This window comes from Aplidium turbinatum, chromosome 16 (genome assembly GCF_918807975.1).
Source record: "Aplidium turbinatum chromosome 16, kaAplTurb1.1, whole genome shotgun sequence".
In the NCBI taxonomy this organism is placed as follows: domain Eukaryota; kingdom Metazoa; phylum Chordata; class Ascidiacea; order Aplousobranchia; family Polyclinidae; genus Aplidium; species Aplidium turbinatum.
In genome coordinates, this window is record NC_137487.1 from 8458412 (window position 1) to 8473368 (window position 14957).

Sequence of the window (14957 nt, forward strand, 5' to 3'; positions counted from 1 at the left end):
TTCAGTTTGCACTATCAAACTTGTTGGGTTTTAATTAGGATGTTGATAAAGTTGTGCCACCCTGATTCATATATAATTTTTGGTTGATAAAAATTTATAAAGCTTTTTACTTGTTTAGGTAACATAACCAGTGTTTTCTGAAGTGTTTACTAGATTAGTTTAATTTCACATCAAACAGGCTATTTTAAAGATGAAACGATTTTTTACCTAGTTTCACAGCTACTCTTTACATATATCTTTTATCTTTTTGTTGTGTAAAAAAAGACAACATGTCAATCGATGAGGGTAGCAGTGAAAAGATGGATTCACCTTCCATAACTTCAAAGAATCAAACTTTGTTGCCAGCATCTTCTGCAAAACTGACTAAAAAAGAATCTTTGAAGATTCAAAAGCAAACTTACAAAATTGAAAAGAAAAAAGCCGGTGATGATTTTAAAATGGTTTCACGCAATTCTTCTGTTGTTGTGTTATCAGATTGGCTGAAAGTTCGAAGCACGTTAAAAAACTGGACTAGAATGTGGTGTGTCGTGAATCCCGGAATGCTAATATTTTACAAAAACTCGAAACAAAAACAGTGGATTGGCACAGCTATGTTAGCATCCGTTGAAATTATTGAGCGTCCTTCAAAAAAACGAGGTATGTGTTTCAAAATATATCACCTCATGGACCAATGCATTTGGGCACCCAAAGGACCAAAAGGTGAGACCACTTCATTTTTAACAAATTCATTGCCAAGCACTCATGTTATACTTCGAGCACAGACAGAATCGGATGGACAGTGCTGGATAGATGCTCTTGAACTGGCAAAAAATTGCTCAAAGCTGATTAAAGGGTCATTAGCAATTGATAAAAACAGACACTTTATCAAGGAAACAAGTAGTGCTAGCAGTCTACTTTCTGAGAAAAATGACGGTAATGAAATTTTCTCAATAGAACCTTTTTCTTTAAATTCGCCATTGTCAAATATTTCTTTGCCTGATAAAAGTGGACAAGATGGCAGAAAGTCTGTTCGCTGTTCTTATGATTCAAGCAAACAGTTTGCTCCTGTCTTTGCTGAAGAAAGCAAGGAGACAAGAAATCGCACGTACTCAAATATGACCTACGAAGAAGATTTTCAGTCATCCAGTTCTGACAGTGGTCTTTCTGATAACGGTTTAGACAAGAACAAGTCAGTAATGCCAGTTTGCAGCAATGATTCTACTGTGTATGTTCCTAACACTTTGGAAAAACTTGGTGATGCAGGAGAAAGCTCTCAGGTTGAGGAACTAGCTGGTGAAAACAAAAACCTTCTTTGGTTATTATTAAAGCAAATCAGGCCTGGAATGGACTTATCAAAAGTTGTACTGCCCACATTTATTTTAGAGCCAAGGTCTTTTTTAGATAAACTTTCAGATTATTACTATCATGCAGATCTTTTAACTATGGCAGCTGCTGAAGCCAATGCTTATGACCGTATTAAAGCTGTCACTCGCTGGTATCTGTCTGGATTTTACAAAAAGCCTGAGGGATTAAAAAAGCCGTATAATCCAATTTTGGGTGAAACTTTTCGATGCAAATGGGAGCACCCAAGTGATGGCAGTAAAACCTTTTACATTGCAGAGCAAGTATCTCATCATCCACCCATATCAGCCTTTGTTGTTATCAACCGAAAAGCTGGATTTACTGTGCGTGGAACTATCCTTGCCAAATCTAAGTATTATGGAAATTCAGTGTCGGCGATTTTGGAAGGTGAACCTACCTTGTCTTTGCTCAATCTTGGAGAAGATTATTGTGTCACGTTACCTTATGCTCATTGCAAAGGTATTCTTTATGGAAAAATGTCAATGGAATTAGGTGGAAAAGTAAAAATCAAATGTGAAAAGACTGGCTATGCTGCCGAGTTGGATTTCAAACTCAAAAAGCTGTTTGCAAGCACCACAAAGGTTAATGAAGTTTATGGCCGTATTTCACTCGGTCAGCGAGTGTTGGCAACTTTGAGTGGTTGCTGGGATGAAGAAGTGCTTATGACTGATTTGAACAATGGAACTGTAGAAGAGTTTTGGTGCCCTAATGAAGAAGTAAAAAAATCAAGACTCCTGCGTTACACAGTTGACCCTTTGGAACAAGGAGATTTTGAATCAGAAAAATTGTGGCAACATGTGACAGCTGCCATTGTCAGGAAGGATCAAGTTGAAGCTACTGAGGAGAAAACGAAGCTTGAGGCCAGACAGAGAGAAAGTGCAAAATTCCGTGAAGAAAATTGTCAAGCTTGGATTCCGAAATATTTTGAGTACAACCTGGAAACAAATGAATATGATTACAGGCACATGGACGCAAGGCCATGGGATATGCTGAATGATATTGAGCAGTTTGAAAGCTGTGGAATAATTAGCACAAAAGCTATAAACAAAACTTCTCCTGTTCGGAACATTGCCTCTTCTGCATTGATACTTGGTAAAGATAAACCAAGTAACAGCGACATTGCTTCACGAAAAACAGCGTTTGCAAAAGCAGATTCATCCCAAACAGACCACACTAAATTTAACTTAGAAATACAAACAAAAGTATCAAACTCTGTTGCAGAAGCAATGAAACCGATCATTCAGAAACAAGAGGCTGCTTTAATTAAACTTGTAAGTTTGCAAAAAGAATTAGTGGCCATACATAAGGAACAAGGTAAAATATTTCAAGTGATTAAGACGTTTATGCTTACACTGCCCATTATTCTGGGTATTATCATTTACTTTATTTAGATCTTAACAAGGAAAGCCAGCTTGTTCATTTAACGCAATGTATGAACAATGCGTAACAAGACTTAAAAATGTTAGGTCATCAATCATCATTAATGCACAACTGCTGTGACTTGCTACGTTTGTATTTTTTAATATTTTTTATATCAGCAATGGCGACGTTTCAACTTAATGCTCAACAGGAATCGATGAGCATCTCAAGTGACAGGCGATTGTCAGAATGTTAACAAGGCAATTACTGAAACTGTTTTAAACTTGTTGTCTAGTGTCATGACGTGTAAGCATTAAAGCGACTTCAGATTTTAAGGTAATGTGCAATTTCATAGCATCAGTATCATTTTCTGTTTTTCAACACTTTCATTCACACAGGTAGGGTTAGGTGTAGTATCTTTAGTTGGCTTCACTAATTGCATGTCATTCTTCATCTTGTTACTTTATTTTTTTATTCTTACTCAGCTAGCAGATCAGCTTTGTGCACATTGATTCGACATATGTACGAACTTTTGACTACTTTTTTTTACCTGGATACTGTACTAGTGTGTATTATTGTATACGCTTGGTGTATAGACTTAACTTTTGTTTTTAAAAGTGCAAATATTGTTTTTATTAGCGTTGCTGTGTTGCCATTTCAATTTTCAAGTATTTACTAAATGAATCCCTAGTCAAATGTGTAGTTGTGAAAATTGTTCATCATTAAACAGTTGATTTTACGAACATTTATAAACAAAGATGTCAATGCACCAAGGGAATTGTAGACCTATCTGGTGGCTGGCTTCAACTTATAAGAATGTCTGTCAGGATCAGACATATCCTATTAGTCATTAATCACATTAAAATGTAGGTGGATACTGGTTGATAGTTTTGGCATGTAGACAACCAAGCTGTGTGTGCAGACTATATACTCGAACTTGGGATTCTGCAATATCCGTTTTATATACAGGCTGCTGACAGCAATAAAAGAATAGCGAGATAAAATCATTGTATTACTTGTTTGTTGCTTCTTGTTTAAAAATACGTTTTTTTTGTATATATATAGGTTTATGTTCTCTAACTTATATAGATGTATTTTTATGTTCTTCACTATAAAGCTGCGTTGTCTCTTATTTTGTTTGTATTGTGGTCAGCACCAACGTGCTATCATCACGTCGCTTCCTAGCTCAGCGTGACTTGTTAAAATTGTCAGGAAATTAAATGCAAATTTAGCACTGCTAAATGAGAGCAAGTCGTTCAATTGCTTTTTAATTTATCATATCTACTTTCAGTTTTGGCGCACGCCGCACATTCATACCAGAGTTTGCCATCAAGATTTTGCTAGGTTTAATACTGTCTGATTTTGCTATGTTTACATCATTGCTGTCTGTCAAAAATACGCTGTGAATTTGAAATTTCCTTGCTGCTATAAGTTCTTGTCAAATATCGTTGTTGTACGTACTAGATATTGCATATTGGCTGTTCTGTCATTTTCACCGCTCTTCAATGACTTGCCATTTATAAGTATTCCCATCTTGAAAAATCTGTCTTTTTTTGCATTGATTCCTGGAGACTTGACTCTATGACATGCAAAGAGAACTGATTCTAAAAGCTGAGTAGTGCCATGTCAACGTTGCGCAGTGTGTCATATACCTTCTCAGCCAGCAAACGTGGACTTTTGCTAGCTGAGTTATAGCATATAGGCTACCCTCAAAGACTTTTAGATCGAAGATGCAAGAGTATGTGAGCCACGTGATAAAGACAGTATTTGCTGTCCGGTAGAAAGGCCAACTTTAAAACACAATCCTATTCTCCTAAAAGCTTAAAGTCGACGAATTCTAAAACATTTTCCCCAACAATTCTTCTTAAAGCGTGAGTTTAAACTTAACGCTGAAGGGGAAATCTATTTAGCAACGACGTTGTAGATTAGTTGAGAGTGCCCCGGCAGGCGTTGTTAAAAATTACTGATTTATCTTGTCGATGAGCTGTGATTAGTTACCACACTGTGGTAATGCAGATCGTATGTTTTGATTCATGCTTTAGCCATTACATTGACTGCCTGGTGGCAATATGCGCTGGTGATTTATTTTCGTTTAAGGATACAATAGCAGGATTTTGTGAATACAAAGTTTTAGAGTCAGACCATATATATTTTTGTTTTACTGCCCATACTTTTTTATAGCCTGTACTTTTGTATAGTTGTTCACTTGTTCGTTTAACTTTCACTTTTGTTTACACGATAACATAATCTTTTCAATAGTAGGCTGAACATATTTTTCAGAAAGTGATGGATCAGAAAGCTGTGCATTTTAATACACTAATGGATTGCGCATGGGATTGTCAAATGTATACAAATGTTTTCACTTTTTATTACCTCTCTATATGACGTAAAAGATGAGTTTTTTTTCAACCCCTTACCTCCTGAATGGCGTTATATGAACTGCTCCTTTATGCGCAACAAATTGGTCACTTTCGCTGTTAGGTCATTGCAAAACCGGTGTTATTATTTTTAATTAAAACGCATCTTTACAGTACGTTGCATGTTTATCGATTTTTAGCAATCAAGTAATGTTATAGATCATCTTTCCATGTCCCCTGCCAGAAAAATCAATCTTGTTTTTACAGTGATCGTGTATGCAAACGTTGAATCAATGTAAAAAAGGACTGGTTTGCTGCCAGGGCTTCCTGATATGCATGCTATGACAATAACTTGCCTTCACAAACGTTGGACTGCCTGCTTGTCATCATTTCATGACCTTTGCTGCACACCAGGTTGAATGTGTATACTTTGCAGCGTCGTTTTGTGTTGTCGATATTTTCCGTTGTTGTTCTGAGCAGCTTTCAACATTTTTAACTGCAGGTTTCTTTATAGAATCCAATCGCACGTATTTTCTTGAAACAATTACCGTACTTGTTTCATTGGATTCATATATCGCTACATGTTAGAAACTCAGTTTATTTGTTGCCTAAGTAACTCGGGCCATGGCATCACCTAATATGTCGGTACAGTAAATGACATGGTGCATCTTTGTAGTGTTATCTAATCGGTATTGTACTGACCGTATTGAAGCTGCTGTCAACAGATGGCGTGGCGATAAAACATATTGACTGTCAACGTAAATTTCTTTTGTCAGACTTACTATATCAACAGTTATTTCCTCTTCTTGAAGAGTAATGTGAAGTCCAAATAAAATTGCAATACAGTACTGTATTTGAGGTATGCCGAGTGTTTGCTCATGCGTTGTGATAAACAGTAGTTGATTGATACATTGTGGAAAATTTTATCCGCGGACTGAGAGTTTTTTGAGAGCTTATCCCTGGCAGTTTGGCATAGGCTACTTGTAAAGGCTTTGAATCAGTGACGCATGCCCGTTGACAGAGTGAAGTTTCCTATTGTTGAAAAGTTGTTGTCCGTGTATTATTTCATCCATTAAGCGGCACTGAATGAAGAGCAGTCCTTGAAATACGTTGTTCAAACGCACATCCCGAGAGTCGAACCAGCGTCACTTGAACTTGCAGTCGTATAATGATTGCGTACTTTATACCTCCATGACATTGACTTCCAAATGGAATTGAGCTGACCATAACAAGCCCAAGAGAAACATCCCATACAGCAAATCAGTCATTTTTTACATTGCAATTTAGCAATGCAGAAGATTACTGATTTGCTATCTGGGTCACATTAATCAGACTTTAATAAACTTAGAGTTGACACATCCATAACACAGTTCTGAAAATAAGAAAGAGATAATAAAACTAAATACGGTATATAACTTACTTAACTGTTTTGACAGCCACTCAAAAATTAAGCCAGCTAACACTAGCAGCTACAAGAATTAACCAGATACACTACAGAACGCTGGCGTTGTAGAACTGAGAAAGGAAAACACAAACGCGGAGCACTGATTGAGCGGAAATATGCAAGCAACGCAGTGCTCTATAGCATGAGTTAAGTAAGTTATAAATTTACCATAGGAGTCCGTCACTCCCAGAGCATAACGATACCTCGCTGAAGATGATGTTTTTTTACGTTGTCAACGATCATCGCAAAAATATATTTTCCTCCCGAGATCCGAGTAATATCAAACAATAGCCACCGCAAGTGTCGAATCGTAGGTCGTAATCTATTTGTTATTTTGTAGTAACTAGTAAGTAACAATGATAAAGCTTTGGTAGAGAGTTGGCTTTGTTGAACCATAGAGAAATATAATTCTCTATATCAGGGGTTCCCAACCTTTTTTGTTGCTCGTACCCCTTTGTAAGGTCAGAGCATTCTTCGTACCCTTAAAAATTCTGATTGAATTTTTCAGATATACATTGCTAAATTAAATTGCGTTTATAGCTCAATTAAACGTTAAATCGGTATTTCATACAAAAATGCAAAAATTACAAAAAGAAATTAAATGTCAGTTATTTTGTTTGTCACTTCTCATTGAGATATTTGTTGCTGCTTCATTGATAAAATTCGCTCAAACGATGGTTCGATTTTACTCAAAATAACACGTAAATTATCTTCCAGGTAGGCCTACAAACGATTTCTGTACTTATTCTTGATATATATCATGGTCGAAAAGCCACTTTCACAGTAGCCTTATAACTTGTTGAAAAGAGAATTAACACTGTCATGGCTTCCATAGCAAGACCTGGGAAGGCTTTTATAGCAATACACCAAAAATCTTTTAACTTTGATTTGTCAAAAAGCAGTTTCAATTTTTGGCAGCTTTTTATTTCGATGATGTTCTCCTTCAAATTATCATCATCCGACATTTTTGTTGAATCAAAAAGAAATGGATTTATAATCCACTGCTGGAAATAATTCAATTCAACAGCAGAGAAGTAACCATCGAAAGAATCAACCAGCATCTTTAAATGGGAAATAGGCTACCTTCATTTTTGACATTTTGCACCAAAGAGTTATAATGCACTTTTGTCAAGAGAAGGAAAGTTAGCAAGGCTTACGTTTTCAATTCTTCGAGACTACAGGGATAGTTTTTGCTTGAAAGCTTGAATTTTTTCACAAACTGTAACCACATTTATCTGTTGACCTTGAAGCGACAGGTTTAGGAGATGCATGACATCAGAAATATAAGCCACACTTTATACGAATTCATCACTTTCAAGTGAGGCAGCTAGATTAGAATTTCGATGTTGTAAGTAGGCTACAACTTGATTGTTTCTCGAAGTTCAAAAAATCGTGACAACACTCGACCTCGAGATAACTACCTTAAGCTACTTCAGTGTGGTGCAGCAGAATGTCGTGTTGATTTTCAATTTCGGCACAAAGAGATTGAGAAATTCTGTGACTCGTGTCACTGTGAAATCTGTTTGAAAAGATGCTCTGTGGCCCAAGGATCTTCGTACCTCTTGATGATCAATCTCGTACCCCCAAGGGGTACGAGTACCCCCGGTTGGGAACCCCTGCCAGCCTGCCTATAGTAAGTAACAGTGGCGTAGTTACCCATTGGATGTTGTAGACATATTTAGGCTAAGGGAAATAGAAAGGGCGGATAACATAGGCTTTTCGTGACTTGTAGCTAATTGGTAAGGTTTTTCGCTATCAATGGGATAAAAAGTTTGTGAGCATGATCTGATAGAATTGCTGACTTCTTATGAAAGGAGTGAGCTCAATAAACAGGAAGTTAAAGTACCAAATACGCCTGCATTTTGTGACCCATCATAGGTTGAGGTTTTACCTCCAGTAAAAAGAAAGTTATCACATTGTAAGTGCAACGTATTCTGATCTAACATGATGGATTTTTAAAACCTTTTTCATAAAAAGTTGGCCACCGGTGGCGGTCTGCATTATTTTTTGCTGGTCCACAAGCACACAATTAAGCTAAGCATGCATGATTGGCAAAAATATTTTGTTGTTTAACAAAACTATGACTTCAAAGTTTTTTAGGAACATTTTTATGTTTTCATAAACAATAGCCTACAGATCGACGCTTGAAAAGGAAGTCAGTTCTCTGGAAATAACCATGTGTAGACGGGTGATGTAGCTTATCTCAACAGATGTTTCGACATCTGCACACGGTTTTATTTTTCTAGTGTGAATATCAACAGGAAAGATATACTGTAGCAATCCAATATCATGTCAAGCACGTTTTCCTTCCTAACAAGTGAACCATTTTAACCCATACGTCATTTCCTAAAGATGTTGTATTTTTCCATCTAAGCTGCTCTAAATAACTTAGAAAAAAGATAAAATAAAACTGTTCGCACTCGCCTTTTGGCGGGAGAGACGAACAGACTCGAGAGAGAATAAAACTTAGAACGTATACAATTTGGATGACTGGTGAAATCTGATAATTCGTAACCTTTTATTGTTTCGTTATGCTATAGCAGTGTTTCCTAACCCGAGTCCGCGGACTCAAATGAGTCCGCGGAAGGCTCTGGGTGAGTCCGCAAGCACATCAACTAAGATCATATATGTAAGCAGTGGCGTACGCAGGATTTTCTCAAGGGGGGGGCCATTGAGAGTAGCATAGCCAGGAATTTTTAAAGGCGGGGTTTGACGACCGGCGGGCGAAGCCCGACGGCGCTTTCGCTCAAGACGACACCCAGCGGCGGGGGGTCTGGGGGCCCTCCCCCAGAAAATTTTGAAAAATTACTTTGAATTTGGTGCATTTTGAGAGCATTTTCAACAAAAATGTGGGTATGAATACTCCTGTAAAATGGTGCTGTCAGGTGGCATAGCAAAAGGATAAGATCATGTTTTCTTCGGCATTTTTCGGAAATAAAGCTAAGTTTCTACGTTTTCTTGTTGTTAATTCCTGGTTGAGATGTTTGAATGTTTGGTATTGGCAAAACTCGCTCTTTTAATGCAGTTTTGTTTAAAATTAGGCAAGTTTTTTTAGACTGAAAGCATCATTCCCAAGCATAAAAAGACTGAAAGCATCATTCTCAATATCGTGACGTCATACGCGTGCCAAGTGGGGTTGTACCCCCCCCCTTGGCTACGCCACTGGCCATTGATATCCCAGACGTCTTCATGATATCCCAGTATGGTTTTAGTTTAGACTATATCCATTTCTCTCTCACTGATCACTGCAATAGGCTTACAGAACACTATGCTACATTGGCATACCTGGGGTGGGGTAGGTGGATTGGGCCATGTATTTCGTATTGGCTTAGTCTATAAAACAACATTGTTACAGCAATTGCTTTGACAGAGCAATGCAAAACATATTAAATGCCTTAATCTACGTCGTTAACTACTAAAACATTTTAAGGGGGGGGGGGGCATGGCCCAATGGCCCCCCCCTGCGTACGTCACTGTATGTAAGCAATATGTGTTTCAATGCAACTCTGATGTAACTCAACGGAATTATTTGTTTAATTAATTAGTTTACAATTGGATGAAACTACCGATATAGCAAACGATGCCCAGCTTATGGTGTTTATACGATATCGTGCAAGTGAGGACTATATGGAGCAATTTTTTTTTTGCCGTCAACTTACAAAACACACTACAGGAGAAGAAATATTTAAGAAAGTAGATTCTTTTTTTAAAGAACATCAACTGTCATGGACTGACTGTGTTTCTGTTTGTGCCGATGGTGCTCCGTCTATGATGGAAACAAAAAAAGATTTTATGAGTTTCGTGAAAATGGAAAACAAAGACATTTTAGTTATTCATTGTGTTCTTCATCGAGAAAACCTGACAGCAAAAGAGATTCAAGAAGACCTAGCCATAGTCTTCAATGAGGTTGTATCTGTGTTTAATTATATCAAATCCCGCCCTTTATGTACCCGTATATTTCGAGCATTGTGTGACGAGATGGGTGCGGAGCACACTGGGGTTTTATTTCATTCGAACATCCGTTGGCTGTCACGAGGAAAAGTGTTAGAGAGAGTGGCTAGCCTACGCAATGAAATCGGTGCTTTTTTAAAAGAGCAGAATCATGAACTTGCCAAGCGATTAAGCGACAACGAATGGATTGCCAAATTGCTGTTCTTATCCGTTTTTTTCAGCCATTTAAACCAGATGAACACTAGGCTACTATGCAGGGAAGAAATAAAATCTTTTCGAGTGTATCGGAAGACATTGTCGCATTTAAAGGTAAAATGAAACTGTGGATGCATCGAATGGAAAGTGGGAAGATAGCTGCTTTTCCTGCTTTCAACGCATTTTTGGAAGAAGAAGAATTTGATTTGAAGAGCATTGGTGGAATCTTTCTTGAGCATCTTACTTCATTTATGTTCGAGCTGGACAGATATATTCCTTCCAACAATTTCAACAAAGAGTTTAAGTGGGTGCGAAATCCCTTCGAGGTTTCAGCACTACAGGTTCATCTGGAAATAGATTGCATTGGTGAACAATTGGTTGTGCTGCAAAGTCGACAGCTGCGGAAAGAGAAATACAAAAATGTTTCTCTGACTCAATTTTGGGCCGAAGTCCAAGTAATGGAACCCAATCTATCTGAACTATGTTTGCAGGTAACAAGAGCTCTTTTGTCCTTTCCGACAACATATCTTTGTGAAGCTGGTTTTTCAGCACTAGCTATAGGCCTACTTAAAACCAAGTACCGCAACCAACTACAACCAGAAGACGACATCAATGCGAAGACGACCATCAACCCCAATTTCCATAAACTGGTGAAGCAAGTTCAGGGACAAGGTTCCCATTGAAATTTGAGAATGTGAGCAATAAACAAATTTCCAGGCTTGTCCATGGGACAGTTTTTTCTGTCCCATCCCATCCCATAGCAATTCATGCCTGTCCCGTCCCATCCCATCCCATGGGATTCCCCTCAAAATACAATTCAATAAATGTTATTAAATTTATGGAAATTTAAGTCTAATGTGTACTAGATAGGACTAAATGTACAAAAAGAGATACAAAACGACAAAATTTATTGACTTTGTTAACTTTAAAGTTCAGAAAAGTTGTCTATCTACGACAATTCATTATCATTGGCACTCATATTCCGAGTCACTGTGCTCATGGGAAATGCAATTCGTGCTATCCCATCCCATCCCATCCCATGGGACATTTCCCATGGGATTCCCGTGGGAATCCCATTCCCATGGACAAGCCTGCAAATTTCGCTAAAACAAGTTCTTTTGTGATAGCTGTAACATGAGTCCGCAAAAGCTTGGGCTATTGCAAAAATAGTCCATGAATTGAAAAGGTTGGGAAACACTGTTCTATAGGCTAATATTTAAATTCATTTTTGTTACAGACCTACAATATTATACAAACACTTTCTGATAACTAAAAATTATAATTCGAGTAACAATTGTGTGGAAATAGTTTAATGAAGCTGGATAGTCAAATTAGTTAGAATATCCATCAGGCAGATAGAATTTCATTAGACAGCCAATTAACATTTAAAATCTCAATGAAGCCATCTTTACACGTAAAATATTATATATTATTACAATAGAACTTAGGCTATAGGCCTATATTTTGTTTATAAGTTAACCTTAAGGAGGGAATTAGGCCTTTGGTCCGTATTTCCTCAAACGTTAGCCTATGAAGATCCACCTGGTGAGGAATCTCTCTTTTAAAGATTACGAAAGATGCAATGAGTGTGATAAACATCGTTTCATCGAATCATGCGATGCCACAGTAGCGTATTGATCAAGGATGATGTGCAAGTGCAAGGCCTGTGAGAAGATACTTAGGTCCCAGTAGGCTACCAAGGGGATCCTAGAGCCCCAAATTGAGACATTTAAAAAAAAAAGGAATTTATCCGAATATGAGGTAGTTTCTTTAAGTTCCGGGTTTCTTAGAAAAGTTCCGGATCCCTAAATACATCCCGGGTCCAAAAGTAACACCCCCTGGACTTCTCTGTCAACGCTTCTGTGCAAGTGCAATCACTGTCTCAGTGATGTTTTTATAATGTGTCCTATCTTTTGAAAGCGGATATCCTATCCCTTTATCAGTTTCAAATGATCACGTTGTTAGAGAATTATCGAGTGCATATTGGTGCGAAAAAAAGTTTTTCCGCACTATTTCTAATGAAAAAGAAACAAAAAATCGACGAGATGTTGATGCAGCGCTTTGTTCCTCTAAAACTTCTTAGCAGCTATTTCTGATATTGTTGAAGGAGGAACAGTAAACTCGCCACTGACTTTAAATTGAATAATGTCTTTACGTGCATTAATATTTTGTTTTCTCACAAATTAAAAATTAAAAAATAAAAAATAACCTAAGGCTACCTGTGAATTATGCTGTTTCTATGCTAGCCTACCTGAAATTGATATCAAAACAGACTGTATATTTTCCAAGTAACCTATTTTGCACATAGGCTTACGGAATCCGGAGCCCCTCAAAAGTTTTTACGCCCAAAATAATAGGCTTATGTCAGGTCTGGTTCAAAAGTAGGCTACGGACTCTTCGTCAATGCTCTTGATTAATTGACATCATTTTTAACATTTTTTTGCATAGACTAAAAAAAATTGTCAACAGTGGTTTTGTAGGCTAGGATACGGTACTGCAAAAACAAAGTCACTGCCTACTGTTTTATTTTGAAACTTTGCGATTTTGGATATTTCAGAAGGTCTTAGCTTAGGCTACTTGGCTTTGAAATGTGAGTTACACGTGGAACTTGTTTACGTCCATGATTGTGGTTAGCGATTTAACAATAATTGGATTTCGGAGACGTTTTGTTTTTGAATCTTTATCCTGGGACCGAGAAAGCCTTTGACAGGTAGGCTATTCTTGGTAATTTGGAATAGGCCTAGAAAGGCTTTGAACCATTAACGCGGGGTCGGTTATAAAGCTTGGCTGAGTGCAGTTTCCATAGTTATTTGAAGTGCAGGCTATACCTTATTTTATTTATTTCATTTTCTGTAGCCTATGACGTTATAGCCAAATAGGCAATCTATGTCAAGTTCAGAAAATAATATAAGCAAGCATTGCCAAGACCAAAAATTTTTATTGCAAATTGTTTCGCTTGCAATTTAGAAACCTTAAACTCACTGTCAACTTAGGCCAAAAGTTAATGTGCACTGGCAACCAAGTTCATAGAAAATCTGTGATGTTAGGCTATGATGATTCAACAATGACACAGCTGGAAAGAGCGTCATACTTTTAAATCGCTCATGTCCGGTTTTCGGTTCTTGTTTTGATTAAAAAGGGCTCAATTCTACCAGAGCTTTTGTAAACAACAGTCTCTGGTAGGCTATAGCCCTATTTCTCGAAGCTTGCCAACCAGATAGAAGGTTCTCTGTCCGACAGCTGTTGATAAGTTTTAACCGCGTCACACCCTGCGACAGAACTACAGTTTTGCAACTGCAATGTAGAAATGTAGCCCATGAGAAACATCGGGCGTTCTGGTAGCCTACAATAAAACTACAAACTTTAATGTTATCCCTATCAAAAAATATTTTAACCTCTTATGTGGGTGAATATGTTTACCCACCACTTCAAGCAATTTAAATCTTGTTTTTTAGATGAAGATGACAATTGATTAATTCCAGCCCCAATCAGATTTCAATCAATAATAAACCACGATATCCCCAACAGAGCCATATACAACACGTACAGTCGTACAATTCATGAACACTGGAAAGTAGGCTATAAATATTGAAACAATATCTATGTTTTAGTCATAGCCTTTTTCTAAATTTTGTAATCTTGAAGTTTTCTTAAATGTCAGAATCTTGGTGCCGCAGAACATCAATATAGTACACCTAAGCTGCTATAGCTTGTGGTAGCTGTAGCTCACATGGTAGTGCGATTAGGCTGTACAATTTTTCGAACACGTGTTGCAGTGGTAGTTTGGAGGCTTTTGACGCAGGGCCGGTGCAGGGATTTCTGGGCCGGTGACCAAGATTGGCAGAGTGAAGTTTTCCGATTGTTGAAATGTTGTTGCTGGGGAAATTTTCCATCCACTATAGGTAGCCTACAACGGAATGGAGAAAAGCTCTTAAATGCGTTGTTCAAGCGCACACCCGGGGAACCGAACCAGCGCCGCTTGATCTTGAGTTGAGGGCGTAGTCACAGAGCTAAGGGGGCGGATCGCTTGCATGCTGTGTGATTTAATGTCGTTTTATTACAGCAGTCCACCGGCGTTATAAGATCAATATGCTCAAAAGATTTTTTTTTATTTTTTGGCTTTTTCTTACGATTGATACTTCAATAATATCTATGAGCCGTAAGGCAAATGTTCATTCATTTAAAAAGGATTTCAAAGAGCAAATGTTCTTTCAAAGAGGATTTGTCAAAACAAACTCAGAAACGTCAGCAATTTATCTGAGACTTTATTAGAAAATAAAAAAGATTCGTAGAAAAGAACTGATGAGAAA

General features: G+C 37.6%; 2 protein-coding genes across 2 annotated transcripts; both read left to right on the top strand.

Moving 5' to 3' along the window:
• Positions 1-269: 269 nt before the first annotated feature.
• Positions 270-5902, top strand: LOC145785164 (oxysterol-binding protein-related protein 8-like). Its single transcript, XM_082596861.1, has 2 exons — positions 270-912; positions 1060-5902. Exons 1-2 carry the CDS (start codon positions 270-272, stop codon positions 2730-2732), a joined length of 2316 nt encoding a protein of 771 aa, XP_082452987.1. The 3' UTR covers positions 2733-5902.
• Positions 5903-10766: 4864 nt separating this feature from the next.
• Positions 10767-11330, top strand: LOC145785165 (protein FAM200A-like). Its single transcript, XM_082596862.1, has one exon. It carries the CDS (start codon positions 10767-10769, stop codon positions 11328-11330), a length of 564 nt encoding a protein of 187 aa, XP_082452988.1.
• The last annotated feature ends 3627 nt before the right edge of the window (positions 11331-14957 follow it).

Bases quoted from the DNA above. Each gene is read 5' to 3' on its own strand.
- LOC145785164 (XM_082596861.1), top strand. From the start codon at position 270: ATGTCAATCGATGAGGGTAGCAGTGAAAAGATGGATTCACCTTCCATA. The intron at 913-1,059 runs GTAATGAAATTT...TCTTTGCTGAAG, and splicing joins ACTTTCTGAGAAAAATGACG to AAAGCAAGGAGACAAGAAAT.
- LOC145785165 (XM_082596862.1), top strand. From the start codon at position 10,767: ATGAAACTGTGGATGCATCGAATGGAAAGTGGGAAGATAGCTGCTTTT.